A 22,710-nucleotide genomic window follows, 5' to 3' on the forward strand; every position below is an offset into this window, starting at 1 on the left:
AATTTCTCCTCATCTCAGTCCTAAATGGCCTACCCAATATCCTCAGACTGTGACCCCTGCTTCTGGACTCCCCCACCATCGGGAACATCCTTCCTGCACCTACCCTGTCTAGTCCTGTTAGAATTTTATAGGTTTCTATGAGATGCCCCCTCATATAACACCTTCCAGAACCTCAGGATATCCCAAAATGTTTCAAAGCTAATGAAGTATTTTTGAAGTATATTCACTGTTGTAATATGCAGAAATATGGCTGCCAATTGTGCACAACTGCAATAACATAAATGTCCAGATAATCTAATATATTTTATTGATGTTGGCCGAGGGATAAATGTTAAGCAGGACACAGAGAACTTGTTCTTCTTCTTCAAATAGTGTTATGAGATCATTTATGTTCAACTCAAAGGGCAGAATGGGCTTGGTTTAATGTCTCATCATGTCTCCAATAGTCTAGCAGTCCCTAAGTACTGCATTGGAGAGGCAACTTGTACTATATACTCAAGTCTCAAGAGTGGGACTTAAACCCACAACATCTGACAAAAGCATGAACCCTACCACAAAAGTAAGGCTGATGTTTACAGGCAAAACTGCACATAGAAAGGGAAAACTATGGGCAGAATTTAATGCCCTCCCCCATAGTAAGTTTGATAGCCGATGGCTCAGGCAGGAGGTTGGCATGTGGACTCTGCCACCTTCCTGGAGCTCTGCTGCCTTACCACCTCTTCACTTAAGTCCATGGCAGGAAGGCTCACGGATTGTCTCCCCACCCTGCCACCAATTGAGGCCCTTAAGTGGGCAATTAATGCCCACTTAAGGGCTCATCCCATTGCCACTGGTATTCAATCAGTGGCAGGGAGGGGAAATGCCATGCAGAACTCTGTTGGGGTTGCATGTGGACTTCTGGGGGGTGCCAGGGAGGTCCCTCGTTCAAAGGTACTCAGTGCCTGATCAAGGGAAAGGGGATCGGGAAAAGGGAGCTTGCTGAGAGCCACCTCTGCTGCTGACCCCACCTCTCCTGTGATCCCCTCCTGCCTTCCCTCATCTGTGGCCTGGGCTTCAGCTGGGCGCTTTATAGCAGTAGCTAACCTTCCCCAATGGTGCTGCCAAACAATGAAGAGCCTCTGGTTTCTGGTTGGTTGGCAGCTCTTGGCAGGCAGGAGCTGCCCCTGGGGTCCTTGATCTCAGGAAGGATGGCCACTGCCCTGTTAAATGCCTAATTGGACATACTAATGCAGACCTTCCTGAAAACAGGTGACATGGGGCTCTCACTGGTTCTCCAGCTGGCAGGCGAGACCCCTGTCACCTACATTAAATTACATCCTATGTTTTTCTACCCCCAGAGTTGAGATTACCAGCCACTTCATTCTTCTGATGGACACACTGATTGTGTGTCTCCAAGGATAATGCTCTGTTAAAATATTGTCAACATTATTCTTCTTCTGTTCCCCTCCTATATTTTTTTGTGTTGGCTATTAAAGTCAGCTTAAGAATTCATTGTACGCTAATTGTCAAAGTTTATGACATTTTTAAAATTTGCCCCAATAGTTTTTCCTCATTTTTGTTTGAAGGAATTGAGTGTTGTTGGTGTATGAGTCAGCAGGAACTGGCCACCCTCTAATAACTTGCTTCCAAGTAGCAATTCTTCATGTCTGAGTCTGGACAGTGGTCATGGGATATTGCTCAGCATGTTACAGACAAACCTGGTCCTGTGCACTTGTGAAAACAAGTACACTTTTCAGACTAAACATGTTAGATAGAAATCAGTAAATCAACAAGTAAATTAATTTTTTCTCTCTTTAGTCCAGGGCACTGAAGACAATTGCAGCCTAGGCTGAGATGAGTGGACTTGGTAGCAAATCTGATCCCTCTGGTCTCCATGACTTGATACCTTTCTAGCTGAATTATCACAGAATCAATGAGTGATACAGCACAGAATGAAGCCATTCAGCCTATCGTGCTTGTGCTGGTTCTTTTGTAGGGCTACCAACTAGTCCCATTTTCCCTTACTTTTCCCCTTTTTATTTATTTTTATTTATCCAATTCCCTTTTCAAAGTTACTATTGAATCTGCGTTCATCACCCTTTAAACAATGCATTCCAGATCACAACAACTCATTATATAAAAAAATGTTTCCTTGTGTCCAACATTCCCTTGAAAATGTCATTATTGTGCACAGCCAATTTTTTTCATTGCGCAGTCCCTTTAAATTATTTGGCGCAGTCGCGCACATGTAGTACTTGGAACTAGGCCTGCATAGTACTTTTCAGGTGGCTGTGCATGCATGCATCTTAGCAGGACATTGCTCATGTTTTCTCTGGTTTCTTTTGCTAGTCATCTTAAATCTGTGTGCTCTAGTTACTGTCACTATTCACAATTTAAGCAATTAAAAGCTTCTGAATTTATTTAAGTTATCAAATATTATTTTAGATCTGTGTTTAATATGTTAATAAAGTACATTTAGTTTGCTTCATAGGAGAACTAACCTTTCTTCTCCCCATACTAAAATGTTAATGTCTTATAATAACAGAATGTTTGAAGGATAAGATGCATTTATTGCCTTTACTTTATCATGAGCATTTTTTTTGTATTTCAGGACTCTGACTTATGTGACAGCTGAATTATGATGCAGTCTAAAATGGCAACAAATAACTCCTACAACCATTAAAGCTTTTTACTTTTAAAAAATTTAATATGCCACTTTATCAAGGAACTTTAAAGTAAACTATGCACATTTTAGCCAGCATTATAATATTTAATTGTTTTGCTCATGCAAACTTAAATGGTTCCTAGATTTGGATTAAAAACAATCAAAAATTAATATAACTCATATGGAGGGGGAGGGGGGTGGCTGCCAGAGGATAGCAAATATTACACCACTGTTTAAAAAGGGAGAGGGATAAATCCAGAAATTAGGGGTCAGTCAGCTTTACATCAATGATGGGGAAGCTTTTACAGACATAGTGCAAATCCAGGTTGATTCCACCCAAAGTGTGGTAGCGGGCGTGTTTTCACGCCGTATGATCCGCTTCCCACCTCATTAATTATGCAGCTACAGGAAACATGCCGCCTCGCTGGCTAGCGGCCTCTGAATTGCCCGCCATGCCATTACCTCACCGTTTCCTTACACTGGGTGCTATATCTAAACAGCAGCCATGTACACTGTTCTCAATGCTTGCAGCCCAGGACTGCTCCAGTGAAAACCAAGAAGAGTTCAGTGACCCGATGTCCTCCACCCCTGTTCTGGCCGCAGGAGGTTCAGCAATCTCACCACTCCGGCTTGGAGGGTGCTGACAGTGGTGGTCGACAGTGCCAATGCTGCACAAAAGAGCTTGGCCATCCAATGCAGAAAGAAGACGAATGATCTCATCTGTGCTACCAGGGTAAGGCAACCATCTCACCACTCTAAACTCACACACTCACAAGCCTATCACACATTCACTGGCATCTCGCTGTCAGCTCACAGGACATTACCACTCGCTCTCTCACAGACACCCTCACATCTCCATCTAACCTCATCTCTTCTAGACACTGCCTCCTCAGCCCTCACCCTCTTGAGGCCACATGTACAGATCAACATGTGTCCCCACACACCCCCTCAGATACACCCCTTCCCCAGTACAGCCCTCTTCCTGCAGCCTCTTCCCTTGCCTGAGGCCACTTCTCCCACATCCCCAGGCAAGCGGTAGCTCTGCAGCTATTGAAAATCCACCCTCACCTTATGACTGGTCTGGTAGGTAGAGACCTGCTCATGAGTCCCCGTAAAAGTGATGTGGTGCTGTCTGCGAAGCCTGGTGCTGATGACTGTGAGTGCAGCCCGAAGCAAGGTAGGCAAAACAAATCTTGAAGTCCCGAGCGAAATGCAGGTTGCCAGGTACATATCACTTACGTACAGTTGTGAAACACATCGGCATGCAATCACACTGACATACTTGGATGATCCAACTTGGGGGAATAATTTCAGTGAGCAGAGCTTATAATGAGATGTTAAAGTATTGAAATTATGTTCCTGACATGAGGCAATGGGAAACATGGCTCACCATTGATGGGTGGAGCAGACAATCGCAATCTAGTTTCATGACGCCATAAAGCCAATTTCTGGCCTTCTCGCCATATTGTCTGTTCATGCCCGCCATGATGTCCTGTAAAGAACCCATTTTTATTTTTCTTGGACTGTGGCTTTAAAATTGGACTGTGGATTTAAAAAACTACCATGGCTGCGGCTAAAAGACATGCTCACTGGAATAGGATGAGGAATATCTACAATGTTGCTATCCTGGAATAGAGTGTGTCATAAAAGAACAGGATGGTGCTGGAAAGGAGCCCTGGACTAAGGGGTACTGTTTGACGGCAGCATTTTAATTGGCTCCTGACCAGGTGACCAGGGTTTTGTGTGGTAACAGTGCAGGGACTACAGCTCCTGGCCTGCAAAGAGGGAAGACCGAAAACCTCTCTCTCCTCTGTTTGTAAGATTCCAGTAATTCTGCCATAGTGGCTTGCTAGCTATTCCTCACATCTCTGTACCCTGCTTTCTCTGAAAATCCCTATCAAGAGGAAAAGGTGAAAATCACCAGTAGAGACAATGAAAAGCAAGTTTTTCAGCCAGTGAACCACGGATTGAAAGTGCTGAGAGACCACCTTGAGTCATCAACAAACTGCAAGGAATTTGGAAGACATCAATCAAAATCAACCCATCTGATCCTGTACTCCGGATTGGTGCAATTGAACTGTTTTATCTCACCCTTAAAATCCACATTTTGTGCGTATTATGTGTGCGTGCGTTTGTAATATAGGGGTTTAAGAAGGGGTAGAGTTAGGTTATAAGGTTAGAAGTTAGCAGTTCATATTTCTTTCTTTTGCCACTAGTTAAAGACAATTTGTTCAAGAAACAGTTATTTACTTATTAAGTTTACAAACCTGGTGCTCATATTCTGTTAACCTAAATTAAACAGTTTGGTAGAATTGGGGCAATCTGGTGGTTTGGTCAAACTTTCACATTTGTCACAGCTTGGGGAACAGTGGGGCTTGATATTACAGCATACTATCCCCAGTGAGTCGTGGCAATCGCTGCCAGCGGGCACGGATGATTCCGTCCACATTGTCACATATATTTTATATGTTGTCAAACTCAATCTAACTTCAACATGGGATCAAACCTGGCTCAAAGTGCACAAGAAGTCTGCTGGATTTTAGAGGCACTTTATAAATCTATCTGGAGTTAATTAAAATACTTACAGGAATGTTGTTCCTAATGGTGCTCTGTAAACATTTTAGTTTTAAGTTCTTGCAGAGGATCCTGCCCAAGTGTTACATGCGAGTAATGTATATGCCCTTTGCTACAATTGTCTAAAATCTCTGTATTCCTGCAGTTCTGGGCTCTTGCACATCCCCAATTTTAATCACTCTACTATTAGTGGCTGTGCCTTCTGCTGCCTTGAGCTTAAACTTTAGATTCCCTCTAAAGCCTCTTAGTCCCTCTACTTCCCTCTTCTCCTTTAAGGTGCTCCTTAAAACTTTGACTCTTTAACCAAGCTTTTTATCATTTTTGTTTCTATGTGGCTTGCCGTCAAATTTTATTTGAAACCCCTCCTGTTAAGTGCCTGTTGACAGTCGTGTAGTGTAATGCTCTGAGGACCAGGGTTCAAATCCCACCACAGCAGATGGTGGAAATTGAATTCAATAAAATTCTGGAATTAAAAGTCTAATTTTAACCATTGTTGTAAAAACCCATCTGGTTCACTAATGGCTTTACCTGGTTAGGCCTACATGTGACTCCAGACCCATAGCAATATCTTAAAAATGCCCTCTGAACAAGGGAAATTCTATTATTATATCACCATAAATCTCAGTAAGCAGCAGTAAATTGCTGTTTCTAGGTTTAAAATCCATCATTCAAATCTTTAACAAAATCAGAAAATATTGGAAATACTCAACAGATCTGGCAGCATCTCTGAAGACAGAAATGGTTTTGACATTTCACGTTGATGACTTTTCTCAAATTCAAATCCTTTACTTTCATTCAATGACTTGCTTAATCTAAGAACAGAAACTATTTTCACAGAAATAAGCCCAACTGATTCAGTTAATTCCCTTCCTACCAACCTTCTCTAGAAAAAGGGTTATACAACAAGCCAAAGTTATCATTAACCTCCATAAAAAGTTAATATGAACTTACTTGGGCACATCCAGAATTGTATTCACAGGTATATGTTGTACAAAGGGAATAACGGGTCTGTAAAGCAAACAGAAAATATAACCATTAAAAATTGTAACGTAAGACTGCTCGTAAGAACCAAAAAAATCATTATTTTTTAAAAAAAAAAGCAAAATACATCAAACAGGTTTCAAATCTTTTTTTCTCTTCATCATTTAGTCTCCTCCCACCCAATTTCTTTACTCATTGGAGCAAAGCAACCATCTCTTTGACTTCTGTCAGCATAATCCACAAATGGCCAACAAGAGGTACACTAATGCATAATTGGACTGATCTGGTCAGTTTCCATCTTCTTCCCTCCCTGTCCCTTGTCACTGGACTAGTAATCCAGAGACCCAGGGTAACGCTCTGGGGTCCCAGGTTCAAATCCCACCACAGCAGATGGTGGAATTTGAATTCAATAAGAATCTGGAATTAAAAGTCTGATGATGACCATGAAACCATTGTCGATTGTTGTAAAAACCCATTTGGTTCACTAATGTCTAATGTCCTTTAGAGAAGGAAATCTGTCATCCTTCCCTGGTCTGGCCTACATGTTACTCTAGACCCACAGCAACGTGGCTGACTCTTAAATGCCTTCTGAAATGGCCTAGCAAGCCACTCAGTTGTAACAAACCGCTACAAAGACACAGAATAGGAATGAAACCGGACGGACCACTCGGCACCAACCCAGGCACCGGAAATGACAATCGCAGCCCTGTTGACATTGCAAAGTCCTCCTTACTAACATCTGGGGGCTAGTGCCAAAATTGGGAGAGTTGTCTCGCAGACTAGTCAAGCAACAGCCTGACATAGCCATCCTCACAGAATCATACCTTACAGATAATGTCCCAGAGTCCATCATCACCATGCCTGGGTATGCCCTGTCCCACCTGCAGGACAGACCCAGCAGAGGTGGTGGCACAGTTGAGATGGAGTTGCCCTGGGAGTCCTCAACATTGACTCAGACTCCATGAAGTCTCATGGCATCAGGTCAAACATGGGCAAGGAAACTTCCTTCTGATTACCATGTACCGCCCTCCCTTGGCTGATGAATCAGTGCTCCTCCATGTTGAACATCACTCGGATAAAGCACTGAGGGTGGCAAGGGCGCAGAATGTTCTCTGGGTGCGGTGCTTCAATGTCCATCAATAAGTGTGGCTCGGTGGCACCACAACTGACCGAACTGGCAGAGTCCTAAATGACATCACAACTCGACTGGGTCTGCAGCAGGTGGTGAGGGAACCAACAAGAGGGAAAATCATACTTGACCTCATCCTCACCAACCTGCCAGCTGCAGATGCATCTGTCAATGACAGTATCGGTAGGAGTGACCACTGCACAGTCATTGTGGAGACGAAGTCCTGCCTTCACATTGAGGATACACTCCATCGTGTTGTGTGGCACTACCGCCGTACTAAATGGGATAGATTTTGAACAGATCTAGCAACTCAAGAATGGGCATCCATGAAGCGCTGTGGGCCATCAGCAGTGCAAGAATTGTACTCAAACACAATCTGTAACCTCATGGCCTGGCATATCTCCCACTCTACCATTACCATCAAACCAGGGGATCAACCCTGGTTCAATGAAGATTGCAGGAGGGCATGCCAGGAGCAGCACCAGGCAAACCTAAAAATGAGGTGTCAACGTAGTGAAGCTATAAAACAGGACTACTTGCATGCCAAACAGCATAAGCAGCAAGTGATAGACAGAGCTAAGCGATCCCTCAATTTACGGATCAGATCTAAGCCCTGAAGTCTTGCCACATCCAGTCTCGAATGGTGGCTCCACAGATATCCCCACCCTCAATGATGGAGGAGCCCAGCACAGCAGTGCAAAAGATAAGGCTGAAGCGTTTGCAACAATCTTCAGCCAGATGTACCAAGTGGATGATCCATCTCGGCTTCCTCTGGAAGTCCCCAGCATTTCAGATGTCAGTCTTCAGCCAATTCGATTCACTCCATGTGATATCAAGAAACGGCTGAAGGCACTGGATACCGCAAAGGCTATGGACAATGACAACATTCTGGCAATAGTATTGAAGACCTGTGCTCCAGAACTTGCCGCGCCTCTAGCCAAACTGTTCCAGTACAGTTACAACACTGGCATCTACCCGGCTATGTGTAAAATTGCCCAGGTGTGTCCCGTACACAAAAAGCAGGACAAATCCAAACCGGCCAATTACTGCCCCATCAGTCTACTCTCCATCATTTGTAAAGTAATGGAAAGGGTCAGCAACAGTGCTATCAAGTGGCACTTGCTTAGCAATAACCTGCTCACTAATGCCAGTTTGGGTTCCCCAGGGCCATTCAGCTCCTGATCTCGTTAAAACCTTGGTTCAAATATTGACAAAAGAACTGAACTCCCAAGGTGATGTGAGAGTGACTGCCCTTTACATCAAGGCAGCATTTGACAGAGTGTGGCATCAAGGAGCCCTGGCAAAACTGGAGCCAATGGGAATCGGGGAAAAACTCTCCACTGGTTGGAGTCATATCTAGCACAAAGGAAGGTGGTTGTGATTGTTGGACATCATCATCTCAGTTCCAGGACATCACTGCAGGAGTTCCTCAGGGTAGTGTCCTAGGCCCAACCATCTTCAGCTCCTTCATCAATGACTTTCCTTCCATCATAAGGTAGAAGTGGGGATGTTCGCTGTTGATTGCACTATGTTCAACACCATTCGCAACTCCTCAGATACTGAAGCAGACCATGTCCAAATGCAGCAAGACCTGGACAATATCCAGGCTTGGGTTGACAAGTGGCAAGTAACATTCGTGCCACACAAGTGTCAGGCAATGACCACCACCAACAAGAAAGAATCCAACCATTGCCCCGTGATGTTCAATGGCAATACCATCACTGAATCCCCCACTATCAACATCTTGGGGGTTTACCATTGACCAGAAACTGAACTGGACTAGCCATATAAATACTGTGGCTACAACAGCAGGCCAGAAACTTGGGATTGTGCGATGGGTAACTCACTTCCTGACTCCCCAAAGCCTGTCCACCATCTACAAGGCACAAGTCAGGAATCTGATGGAATACTCCCCACTTACCTGGATGAGTGCAGCTCCCAAAACACTGAAGAAGCTGGACACCATCCAGGACAAAGCAGTCCGCTTGATTGGCACCACGTCAACAAACAATCACTACCTCCACCACCGGCACACAGTAGCAGCAATGTGTACCATCTACAAGGTGCAATGCAGGAATTCACCAAGGCTCCTTAGACGCACTTTCCAAACCCACAACCACTACCACCTAGAAGGACAAGTGCAGCAGATAGATGGGAACACCACCACCCAGAAGTTCCCCTTCCAAGTCACTCACCATCCTGATTTGGAAATATATAGCCGTTCCTTCACTGTCGCTGGGTTAAAATTTTGGAACTCCCTTCCTAACAACACTGTGGGTGTACCTACACCACATGGCTGCAGCGGTTCAAGAAGGCAGCTCACCACCACCTTCTCAAGGGCAACTAAGGATGGGCAATAAATGCTGGCCAGTCAGCGAAGCCCACACCCCTTAAATGAATTTTTAAAAATGTTCCTTTGTTTGGCTTTGTTCTATCTATTGAGAATTGGCTTAGTATATTTCCAGGGATAATCGACAAACTAACATTTTTCTTAGTCCCAATACCTGTATCTGGATTTTCTGTCTCAGGAGTCCTTATTAGAAAATAGCAGATACCACTGCATCCAAGATGTATTTGGATGTAAATGTATCTGATATACACATTCATCCTTAAGCACAGAAGGTGCATATTTACAATTTCTTTTATATAAATTGAACTTTTGCCCGAATTCTCACCTGAAATCAGCAGGTTATAGATTCAAGTACTTCTCCAGGACTTGAGCATGTACTAAGGGAGTTCTGTAATGTTAGAGATGACGGGAGAGAAAATGGTTTCGGCTGGAAAATATGCTTGGTCATTATGGCATGATTAACTTGTGCCTGTCCATAAATGTTGCAAACTTTGTGCTGTCTGCTAAGTTAAATAATACTGTTAAGCAGACTGTTGAGTGGCTGCACGCCTCAGCAGGGTTCCAAAGTTCAGGCAAGAAAAGCACCAGTTAAACTGAGTCTTTAAACCAGGTTGCACCTCTTGAAGGTGGGTTGATTTCTGGATGTAGCAGGTGCTGGAACTGGTTACAAAAGCCACTGAGCAAGAAATAGTAGAATGGAAATATTACAACAGACCAGGAAATGAGCTCTGATGCAGCACAGAAGACCTTGATGCAAGAGGCTGCCAAGTGTCACTGGACGGTCTCCCCACACAGCAGCAGGCCCCCTAATGTGGGAAAGATGCATATAGATGGGGGGGGGGGGGGGGGGGGGTGCGGAATGAGCTCTGGGTGGCTGGCTCATCTTCCATCTTTCCTGCCTTTGCCATTTTACCGTATTATTCCCACCTCCCAACCTGTCTCAAAAAAGCTGGTAAAATTCAGCCCACAGTCTCTGGGTTGCTAGTCCAGGATCCTAGCCACAATATTATTGTACCCTATACATCCATGCCAGTTGTCCTTTTAAACATAACACATGAATGTCCTTTGTCAGACATTTCAGTGCTTCATGGTGGTCAAGTGGCATTTAATGGATTATCAGTCATGTGGTTACTAGAGACCGATTAAATGTATATGCTTTGCACTGTAACTTACAATCTGCTTCCAGAGTGCTACTCATCTTGTCCCAGCTCAGTGATTTACTCTTTGTTTAAGCGCTAAGCTGCGATTCCAAATGCCCACTCCCATCTTTGCTACAATGCTATATTCCATGTCCAGGCATTCCATTTCCTGCTGAATACTTCTCTTCCTATTCCACCAGTGCTTGTTCTTGATTCAAGTACGCTGATGCCCATTCTGATACAATGCTCTGCTCCTCTCCATTCCTACTCTGCATAAGTACTCCTCTCTCTACCCACATGCTCCATTCTACTCCCTGCCATCTGGCCAAATTCCACTCTATAGATCCTACACCAAGCCTAACCACTCCTGCTCTGACTTCCTTCAGCAAACCCTACTGTATTTCTACCCTGTAGACTATATTTCTGTTCTGCAGCAAGACCTTCCGCTTAAGTCCTATCCTCCCCTTTTCCTCTTAAAGAGAAATACTCAGTAACTTAATTCAAGCCAGTTACTCTCATACCATGCCCTTCATTTTGTTTCCTAAGCCTTGGATCCTAAATTCCACCTCTGTCCCATGATTTGTGTAGTTTCACTCTCCAAACCCTAGGTTCTGGTCCCTTAACTACTAAGTCCCATCCTAGCCACTCTCTCTCACCAAAACATATTGCATCAGCTCCCAAATACACCAGTGCCAGTCAGGTAGTTAATCTGTGGAATTCTTTACCACAGAGGGCAGTAGAGGCTGGGTTGTTAAGTATATTCAAGGCTGAGATAGGCAGATTTTTAATCAGTAAAGGAATCAAGGATTATGGGGAAAAGGCTGGAAAGTGGAGTTGAGGATTATCAGATCAGCCATGATCTCATTGAATGGTGGAGCAGACTCAATGGGCCAAATGGCCTACTTCTGCTCCTACATCTTATGGTCTTATGGAACCTGCAGCTCATGACCCAGTGTAAGTAAAAAAAGTCAGACCATACAGGCAAGAGGTACAACTCAGCTCAGGCTGAGACCCTGCCCCTGCTTTGCCTTGAGCTTCTCTCTCACCTACATACTTTGCGGCTGCTCCTGAATAGCCACTGGTAACCCACTATTCATCTCGTACATGATGACTACTATTATGTTGTAAGATTATAGGGCCAGTAACAAGGCTACAAATTTTATCAGAAACCCCTCTTGGTAGTATGGCAGATGGGAAAACTTAGAAATAGGGCACATAATGATGCTAAGGTTAAGGGATTCTTGGAGATGTCAAGTTTCAAAAGCTTAATGCAGCTGAAAGCTAAACATTGAAGCTGCTTGTGTAAACTAATGCAGAGGGGCTTTGTTTGAGATAAGCAGCAACAGGATGTAGCAGCCTTGAGATAAAAGGAAATAGGATAACAATGACACATTATGTGATCAAGTGAGGCTAGCATTGCTCACATGAACTGTGACTGGGCACAGGGAGGGGTTAACTGGATATGAACCAGAATAAAAGCATCCCTCCTGAATAAGGCCATGTAACACAGAAAACTAGAAACCAGAAGACAAGAGATGAGCGTGGTGGGGAAGAAACCGTTGTTCACCTCCTTGTAGATTATGCCTTTGCAAAGAAGGTCTGGTGAGAGATGCAGTGGTTTCTGTCGAGGTTCATCCCGAGCAGTTCTGTGACACAGGACTCTGTGCTCTACAGGCTGTTCCCAGGGACACACACTGAGACAAACATCAACTGCAGCTGGAGGATCACCAACTCGGTGAAAGACGCTCTTTGGTCTGCCCGAAACTTGTTGGTCTTCCAGCACAACCCAACCGAGTGTTGCAGACTGGCACATTCCAAAGTCCAGGACTACGTGCTTAGGGACGCACTAAAGCTTGGGGCAGCTGCCTAAGACCTTTCTGCCACAGTGCACCGAGGGACTGGGAACTGTGTAGAGCCCCGTGGGCTGTACAGCTCAAAATGAATGTCTGCAATTGATTGTAATATTCATTGTTTGTATTGATGCACCTGGTGATACATGTTGTAAAAGTTGAACCTGATTGTACTTTTGCAATGGTGATTTTGAAATGGTTTGGAATGTGGTTGAAGATATTTTATGAATAAAGTATACTTTTGCAAAAAAAAAAGAGGGAGAGGGAAAGACATGCAGAGACAGAGAAAGAAGTTTGACGACCATGAGACCAAAGCTGCAAGAAGAGAAGTCATCGTGGGCTCCCCGCCCAGTCTTAATACACCTTCTGACTTTATCTCATTAAGGTATTCAGTTTCACAACTGAACTTTTCTTTAACCAGTTCATTCCCATAATAGTTAAGGGGCACAAAACCCAAAAACTTATTATGTGCCTGAGCTTTAAAGGGACCAAGGATTTGGATTGACTAAATCATTAGAAAATGTGCTGTTTGAAAGGAAGATAGAGGTTGTTATTTGACAGTCAACAAGCAAAGCCCATGCATTTCTGATAGAGCCACTGAATGGGATACTCTGAATAAATGCAAAAAGTTCCAAGGACATTGTGCAACACTGCATATTGCCAGTTTGGAAAACTGAGCTATTTAGCTCCTGTTCCACAAAAACCTTAACATTTCTGTGCAACTAAAGCCCGCAGATGTAACAGCTGGACAGTGACTAATATATGCAAAGCAATAATACAAAGTAGCCCAGTTCATCATAGTAAACAGAATACATTGGAAATATTGATCTGCATAAGAACCTCAAAATGTAATGAAACTGCCATGTTTTTATAACAAATGCATATATGAGCAACAAACCATTGAAAGTGCAATAAAATGTCTGAATTATCCAATAATTGGAATAGTATAGTACTGGAGGTGTTTATGGCACACTTCAAATTATTCAGTAATTCAAATTAAGCAAAATGAGAGTAAAGTCAGATATTCTACATTTGTTATTCATGCTGTGTTTAACAAAAATACTGGCTAACAAAAATTGTCTTTAGTTATCTTACCTTGTGAAATACTTGTACCGGTTCTTACCGCTCACTTGTGGATCTTGCTGTATTTGTAACTGCATTTTAAGAGAAGGGTCATGTCTGCCAAGAAAAGGAAATATTTGTGTAGTGGGTTTGAATCAATTTTGCTATTTCTTGTTGTAAAAGACAAAAGCATGAAATCTAAGCAAAAGCATTCTCTAAGTATAGACAAGAATCAATGTACTTTATTAATAAATCTTGTCAAAACTTTACATTGACTTTTTAAAAACAATATTCTTGCTGAATTGCAATTAGTTTTCTCTGAACTGCTTCACATAGTACCCTTACAAGGCAACAAAGAGAAGACTTGCATGCTATCAACCTTACCTACATTCAGATAGAGGTTCTAGCCATAAAGAGAAAATGTGCTAACTCACCCTATCAGCACAAATCTCCTGTCATTTTCTTTCCTTCTTTTGATATTTTGAAATTTGAGGCCTGAGTGCATGAAAGAACTGGCTGAGATGAGTTTTACACTGAACAGTTTGACAAACGTTGCTTAACACACATTTGCACTGAGAAGATCTTTGAAGCAGCTGGTTCAAACACCATCTGCTAATGAAAAGAAGAACACAAGAACTTCCAGAAAAATGGTGTAAACAATTAAAAATGGCCATTAGTGAGGGCCATTTAATGGGAGGGTAGGGATCTTGCCACCTTCCCACTCTGCCTCGTTAAGTCTGGAGCGGGAAGGCTCATGAACAGCCATCTCGTCCCACTGCCAATTGAGGCCCTTAAGTGGGCAATTAATGTAAAAGGGCCTCACCCTGCTGCTGCTGGTATTCAAGCATGTAGGGAGCCCAAAAAGTGAACAAGCGGGTTTCCGGAGGGGGGTGGGGGGGTTAGGTCTCTTGTTGCCAGGACTCAGTGCCTGAGGGACCGGCATCAGGAAGAAGGGGCCCTTTGAAAACCACCACACTGCCCTTGCTGCAACCCCCTCTCTCTCCCATGACCCCCCATTCTCACTCACTGTGGCCTGAGGTCACTTGATGATCCTGGGCTTTTGATGGCTTCGTTGGCCACCACTTCCACTGACATGGCCTGCAATGTCAGCCACTGATTGGCCAGCAGGTTTTGGGGGTGGGACCTCTGGCTCCATGGCTCTTATCCCAGAGAAGGTCCATCACTGCCTGCTGGGCACTTAACTTCATCAGGCCTTTCCTAAAGGACGCGACCCAGGGCTCTTGCCAGCTCTCCAGCCAACAGGTGAGATCCCTGTTGCCTGCATTAAATGCTACTCACAATGTCAAATTTTATTTTTGCAGTAAATATGATTTTTCAAACAGGTATCTGTAGCAAGATGTGCTCTTCAAATATGTATGTACTCCAGGTATAAGATTTACTTAAAGCTATATGTGGAATTGACTATTTAGCTTATCTAGAAAGGACATAGCAATTACGCTGCCAGGTGCTTGATGGCTTCTTGTTTTCTTTCTCCACATCCTTTCCAGCGTTGATCAACAAATTTCGGGACAGGGTCATTACGATCTAGTTGAAAGGTGTAGCTTGGGAAACGCTGCAAATTACTGAACATGGTCTTATAGTCAGGTACTCTTTTCTGTGTGATGAAAGAAATATATAGAATTTGTGATGGCTAGGCCCAAAGGCGATTATTCAAAGCACACACTAACAAAAATATATAGTTATGAAAATTCAATTATGTTGCTATTTAATATAAAGGCAAATTAGCAAGATAAGTCAATGTAGTAAACATTTCTGCACTCTTCAAAGGGACACTGTTGACATTTAGTGGCAATAAATTGTATAATTACTTAATTTATTCTGCTTATGTCAAAATCAATAAATAATAACTTGTGACATATTCTATCATTCAGCAGCTCACTATTTCTTTACAAATATTCTATCAGCCAGGTGGCATTTTAGAGTTTTTATAATGTAATGTGGTTGCACATGTGGCCTCCTGTGTACACCTACTGTTGCAAAAAAAAAAGAAAATGCATTTCTAATCTGCAGAAATCATTATCAAGCTTATCTTAAATCTTGACATGATAATGATTTATGGCATGACTTGAAGGCAACACAACATGCAGGCACATTTTCAAATACAACCGTGCATCTCAAGAAATTCAGTCATAGATTAGTGCTTGTGAAAATCTGATACATTTGAAGGTGTATTAGTGCTCAAAAACAAATATTACATATGTATAAGTAGGACAAAAAGTAATCGCTCCCTACTTGGCTAATTTCAGAGAGAATCCATTGGCACAGTGAAAAGAAAAGCAATAAATAGCAGATACCAGGCAATATGGCAAAACAGTGAGGATATTCCTGACACTTTCAGTAAAATGGCAGGGCAACATTTCCCATGTGTTCCTACTGGTATTAAATCATCTTTTCCTTGGATGTGTCTTACTGATTGTGCAAGGCTAGATTCAGCAAGATTCACTTTTGACTGGATATCCATCCTGGGAGGGAGGGAAACCATATCAGATTGTTGCAGGTAAAGATAATGGCCACATGCACAGCAGGTTGCTCAAAATGTATAGAAAGACAGAGAGAGAGAGTTGGACTTGCACCTGAACATTGAAAAGTAATACCAGAAGTAAGTGCGCTATCTGGGAGATTTACAGTGATCAAAGAACAAAACTCTCAAATACTACTCAGTGTTGTGTCCAAACAGACTCCATTTTTGCTGGAACAAGGGCCTCATCCTACAATATGGGAAATACAAATCTTTAGAGGAGTTGTAAACACTCTTGAAGGGTAGATAAAGTCTGCAGAAATGTCAAGCTGTCAAGTTAAATGGGCAGCCCTATAAAAAATTGATTTAAAAATTGCCTTCAGGTATCTGTGAGAGTTGAAAAAACTCAAGCTGTCAAGTTATTCAAATTGCTTGCCCTTAAAAACTGAAAAGAAACTGCCTGTTTGTGATAGTTGACAAAATATGTTCTAGCAGTTTCATCAGGTGTTTGTTGACATAAATCTAAATGATATCATTATAGCATTATTAATGCTTTGCTGCTTTCCACAGTGTATTATTATCACGGCCATTGGGGGAGGGGGGGGGGGGTGGATGTTGTATGTTCACAGTTTGATTGACAGCTCAAAGAGGTTATTAAAGGGTTAGCTGTCTTTGATGTTGAGTCATAAATGCTTGTTTTAATAAGGGGTTAGTACTTGAGGGGGTTTAAATGTATTAAACGGGCTTTTAAGAATGGGAGTATTAGTTTATTATACTGAAAGCTGTAATACATATTTAAATTTTTATTTTATTTCATCTCAATGTGACTCCTGAGGTTTGTCAATGGTGGATACTGGGTGAGTTGGCATGGAGGTTTAAGGGCAAAGGGTGGCAGGTGGGATGGGCGTTATGAAGGCATGAATTGACTTTAAGTTTACTTGGAGGCTATAACAGGCAATGGGGTGAGTTGGTGGCATGGATTGGCAAGGAGGTTATGAGAATACATTGGGGATCGTTGAGGGCAAGGAGGGTAAGAGGGACCATTGGGGATGAGTGGGGCATAGGTTGGCATGATTTGGCATGGTTGGGCTTGGGGAGTGCAGGAGGGATGAGGGGTATGAAGGGTGAGGGTTGGAGAGCCTAATTTTTAAGAAAACAACTGAGACAAACTTGCAGAGAATCAACCTTTTAACCAGCCAGCTTCAGCTCTTGGCAGCCCCTGTGGCCGCATCGGGGGGTGATCTGCATCAGGGGGTGGCAGACCCAACTCCATCCAGTACCTGCCCCACCCCCCAGAAAGAAAATCATGCCATTTGGGACACTTTCTCCTGAGACGGGTATGCTGAGCTAGAAAATTTATGGACTTGAGCCACCTGCCTCAGGAGCAAAAATCCGGCCAATAGTGCATAAGATAAAATTAATGAGACCTTTAGTAGGTACAAAAGATCCCCTGATGAGTACACCTCCCCTCCTGTCATTCCCCATTGCATATCACATTTCCTGTTTGAGTAATAGGTATTTTGCTTGCATCTAACAATATGCTCTCAAGGAAATGTCCACAGAAAACGGTTGAGGAAGGGATAAATGAGGGAACTACAGGTAGTCAGTCCAACCTCAGTGGTGGGGAAACTGTTGGAAGCAATTCTGAGGGACAGAATTAATCTACACTAGGAGAGGCAGGGATTACTCAAGGACAGTCAGCATGGTTTTGTTAAGGGGAAGTCATGTCTGACCAATTTGATTGAATTTTTCGAAAAGGTGTGTAGATGAGGGCAATGCATTTGACGTAGTCTACTTGGACTTCAGCAAGGCTTTTGATAAGGTCCCACATGGTAGACTGATAACGAAGGTAAGAGCCCATGGGATCCAAGGCAATTTGGCAAATTGGATCCAGAATTAGCTGAGTAGCAGGAAGCAGAGGGTGATGGTCCAGTGGTGCTTTTGTGATTGGATGCCTGTGACCAGTGGGGCTCCACAGGAATCGGTGTTGGTTCCTTTGCTGTTTGTGGTATATATAAACGATTTAGACTTGAATGTAGGAGGGTTGATCAGTAAGTTCGCGGATGACACGAAAATTGGTGGGGTGGTAAATAGTGAGGAGGATAGCCTTAGATTACAGGAGGATATAGATGGGCTGGTCAGATGGGCTGATCATTGGCAAATGGAATTTAATCCAGATAAGCGTGAGTGATGCACTTGGGCAGGACAAACAAGGCACAGGAATACACGATGAATGGTAGGACCTTGGGAAGTACCAAGGGAACCTGGTGTGCATGTCCACCAGTCCCTTAAGGTATTGGGAAAGGTAGATAAGGTGGTTAAGAAAGCATATGGGATACTTGCCTTTATTAGCCGAGGCATAGGATATAAGAGCAGGGAGGTTATGCTGGAAATGTATAAAACACTGGTTAAGCCACAGCTAGAGTACTGCGTGCAGTTCTGGAATCCGCATTAAAGGAAGGATGTGATTGCACTAGAGAGAATGCAGAGGAGATTTACCAGGATGTTGCCTGGGCTGGAGAGTTTTAGTTATGAGGAGAGATTGGATAGACTGGGGTTATTTTCCATGGAGCAGATGAGATTGAGGGGGGACATGATTGAGGTGTATAAAATTAAGAGGGGCATAGAGAGGGTAGACAGGAAGGAACTTTTCTCCTTGGTGGAGGGATCAATAAACAGGGGGCATAGATTTAAGGTAAAGGGCAGGAGGTTTACAGGGGATGTGAGGAAGAAATTTTTCACCCAGAGGGTGGTTGGAGTCTGGAACTCGCTGCCTGAAAGGGTGATAGAGACAGAAACCCTCGAAACATTTAAGAAGTGTTTGGAAGTGCACTTGCAATGCCATGGCATGGCATACAAGACTACAACGGGCCTAGTGCTGGGAAATGGGAGTAGAATAGTTAGGTACTTGTTTGACCAGTGCAGACTTGATGGGCCGAAGGGCCTTTTTCTGCGCTGTAGACCTCTATGACTCTCAATAGGCATGAGGAGGAAGCTCTACAACTTGTGGGCAGGAATCAATAGGAAATGAAGGCATTGCAATAAAGCTATTAGGGATGGGAAATTTACAGAACTGTGAGTTGTTGCTGTGCGCAGACATTCTGATGATTTGAAACATCTTTTCCCATTGCTCAATTACATTTTTTACTGGATGTGAACATTGCTGGCAAGGCCAGCTTTTGTTGTCCATCTGTAATTGCCATTGGGGAAGTGGTGGTAAACTGCATTCTTAAACCGCTGTAGCTCATGTAGTGTAGGTTCACACATAGTGTTGTTAGAAAGGGAGTTCCAGGGTTTTGATCCTGGAAGGAATGCTGATAATAGTCCCAAGTCAGGATAGTATATGGCTTGGAGAGGTTCCCATGCGTCTGCTGCCCTTGTGCTTTTAGGTGGTTGAGGTCATGGGTTCAGAAGGCTCTGTCACAGGAGGCGTGACAAGTTGCTGCAGTGCATTTTGTATATGGTATACACTGTGTATTGATGGTGGAGGGAGTGAATGCATAAGAGGGGGTGCAGAACAAGTGGGCTGCTTTGTCATGGATGTTGTTGAGCTTCTCAAGTGCTTTTGGAGCTGCACTCATCCAGGAAAGTAAACAGTATTTCATTAAACTCTTCACCTGTGCCTTGTTGATGGTGGACAGGCTTTGGGGTCAGGAGATGAATTACTTGGTGCAAAATTCCCAGTTTCTGAACTGCTCTTACAAATGGTATATGGTCCCAACCAGTCCATGATGCTGTTTATGATTCACTCGATCCTCCTTCCATCTTTTCTCACAAATCATTCAAAATATTAAAGACCGCTATTAGGTCACTTCTCTGTCATTTCAAAGGTTAATGTTAAATATGCAAAAATAAAGTCTACATCATCAGTGGTGTAAGATCACATGACAACAGATTACGCTGGGCAATAGTTCTATGTGAAGTCTTGTACAGTATATAGTTAGTAGAACGTTCAATAAAAGGTAAAGTTTACCAGGAGCCTTGATTCCAACAGTATCCATCAATCCTGACCAAGGGCAGCCTTTTCTAAGACCCTCAACAATGCTAACAGGCTCTAGCCTTCTTTTTATCAAGAGACAAGAGACCCAGCCTATCAATTATTTCCTGTTATGTATTCTCATGCTCATGGTACTTTAAGGATGGTCTAACCAAGATTTAGTACAGGTTTAGCATAACATCCCTACTTTTCAATTCTATCTTGTTGCCCCAGTATTTACATAGCTGGTCCAGTTAAGTTTCTGGTCAACGGTAACCCTCAGGGTTTTAGTGATGGGATATTCAGCAATGGTAATACCACTGAACGTCAAGAGAGGTTGGTTAGATTCTCACATGTTGGAGGTGGTCGTTGTTTGGCACTTGTGTGACACAAATGTTGCTGGCTACTTATCGACCTAAGCTTGAGTGTTATTCAAGTCTAGCTGCATGCAGTCAGCATGAACTGCTTCCTTATCTGAGGATTTGCGAATGGTAATGAAAACTGTGTAATCACCAACAAACAAGCCCAGTTCTGATCTTATGATGGAGGGAAGGTCATTGGTGGTGTAACTGAAGATGGTTTGGCCTAGGACACTACCCTGTGGAACTCCTACAGCGACGTCCTGGCACTGAAATGATTGGCCTCCAAACAACTCAATTATTTTGTTTGTGCTAGGTATGACTCTAACCAGTGGATTCACAAATCAGGAAGTAAATTTAGTGTCCTTTGTTTCCCTCAGAGCTGCTGAACTCTTACATCAAATAAACAGCCTGACATCTCCAGAGGGTTCTTTTTCCAACTGATTCACTCACACCATTATGGCCCCTTACTTCCCCAAGTACCAACCCATATAGACACACTTGAAATGAAGGCACTGCTGAGCCAAATGAGGCATCACAGGTGAATCACAGAGCACCAGTGAGCAGGAGGTGCTGGGAGAATGTTGAAGAAACATCAGGTCATGGTTGAGAAACCCAAGGAACAAGATCTCAGAGTCCAATCTTTAAGATGATTTAGTAGCTTGGATCACAAGTGCAGGAAGTAGAAGGAAGTAGTCCTCTCATACAGTGCAGATTATGGAAATGTTGGAGAAGTTATCATCTACATCTGCATTCAATGAAGGCGGTAAGGTATAACATGAGAAAGACCCTGGTGCCTTTGGTGGTCCAGAAATCAAATCAACTTCAAAACATCAGGAAAAGGCTTTAAGGGTATTTGGTATTTCCACTGTGGCAATGACTACTTGAAGAGAATGCAAACTTGGGGCTTTGAGTACTTAATTGGCATTATTCAACCGCTAAAATGCAGACAATTAGCCCAGCTGAGCCCGTGCCTATCACCAGTTGACTGCAAATTGCAGCCACTTTTGTTGTTGCTCTTCACTGGCAATGACAATATTTCAGCATCAATGTGGCTCTCTCCAAAACCAGCACAGACTGTAGCTTCTAGTCTGGTCCTACTAGATATTAGGCACACAGCAATATGGCTCTGGAAAGAAGCCCTTCAAGAACATTGGCTTCATTGTGATGAATGGCCCATCAGTCCTCAATAGTTCCATCGATAAAGTTCTGGTCACAAACTTCACAACCATCCAATAGTGAGGTAATACCTTGTCGAAGTAAAAGACTAAGGTTAAATGTGAAAAGAGTGTTTGACACAAGGGGTAATCATCCTCTTAACAAGTAGCAGTGTGGCATAATGAAGGGACAAATGGTAGTTAGCAGATACATTTCTGACAAGTCAACATATTTGAATATTTTATCAAGGGAGATGTAAAATATGGAGATTGATGTTTCTAAATATTCTCTCCCAGAGAAGATATTGAGAGTATTACAGATTGACTGAAGAGTTATCTGGAGAGAAAGGTAAGGAATTGTGAAGGGCTTTATTGTGTCATTCAATAGAGGGTAACCTTTTTAATTGGAAGTTGTTGTTGATGATCTCTTGCCTGTTAGCATATCCTTCTGACAACAGGTTGTCATGGCCTATCTCCTCTCTTTCCAGGGATTCAGTGCCACAAGGAGCAGATTGGGCTGCAGCACCTTTTCCTTCTTCACCCCTGAGCTGTCCAGGCATTGAAAACAGGACTTCAGAATTCCAATTGTCTGTTGTACAAAGATCCTGGCAGTATTCAAGACCTTGCTGAATCAGTCACTAATACAAAAGCAAAATATAGCAGACACAAAAATCTGAAATAAAAACAAAAATGCTGGAAATAGGGAGCAGTCAGGTAGCATCCGTGGAGAGAAACAGAGTTAATGTTCAGGTCGATGACCTTTTATCAGAACTGAAGATAGAAAGAAATGTAATAGCTTTTAAGCCAGTAGAAAGGTAAGGAGGGCAGGAAGAACAAACATATGAACAAGGAGCAGAAGTAGGCCATTCAGCCTCTCAAGCCTGCTCTGCCATTTAATAAGGTCATGGCTGATCTGATAGTAACCTGAAATCTGCATCGCACCTACCCCCAATAACCCACTGCCCCCTTGCTTAACAAGAATCTATCCCCCTCTGCCTTAAAAATATCCA

General features: G+C 43.1%; 1 protein-coding gene across 1 annotated transcript in view; it reads right to left on the bottom strand.

Annotated features, from left to right (window-relative positions):
• Positions 1–22,710, bottom strand: part of cfap91 (cilia and flagella associated protein 91) — a 96,847-nt gene that overhangs the window by 57,813 nt on the left and 16,324 nt on the right. Inside the window, exons 3-5 of the mRNA XM_041211705.1 lie at positions 15,187–15,344; positions 13,763–13,846; positions 6,170–6,226 (exon numbers count right to left, since the gene is read on the bottom strand). Of these exons, the coding sequence (XP_041067639.1) occupies positions 6,170–6,226; positions 13,763–13,846; positions 15,187–15,344 (299 nt within the window). The remainder of the gene's footprint in view (positions 1–6,169; positions 6,227–13,762; positions 13,847–15,186; positions 15,345–22,710) is intronic.

This window comes from Carcharodon carcharias, chromosome 18 (genome assembly GCF_017639515.1).
Source record: "Carcharodon carcharias isolate sCarCar2 chromosome 18, sCarCar2.pri, whole genome shotgun sequence".
Classification (NCBI taxonomy): domain Eukaryota; kingdom Metazoa; phylum Chordata; class Chondrichthyes; order Lamniformes; family Lamnidae; genus Carcharodon; species Carcharodon carcharias.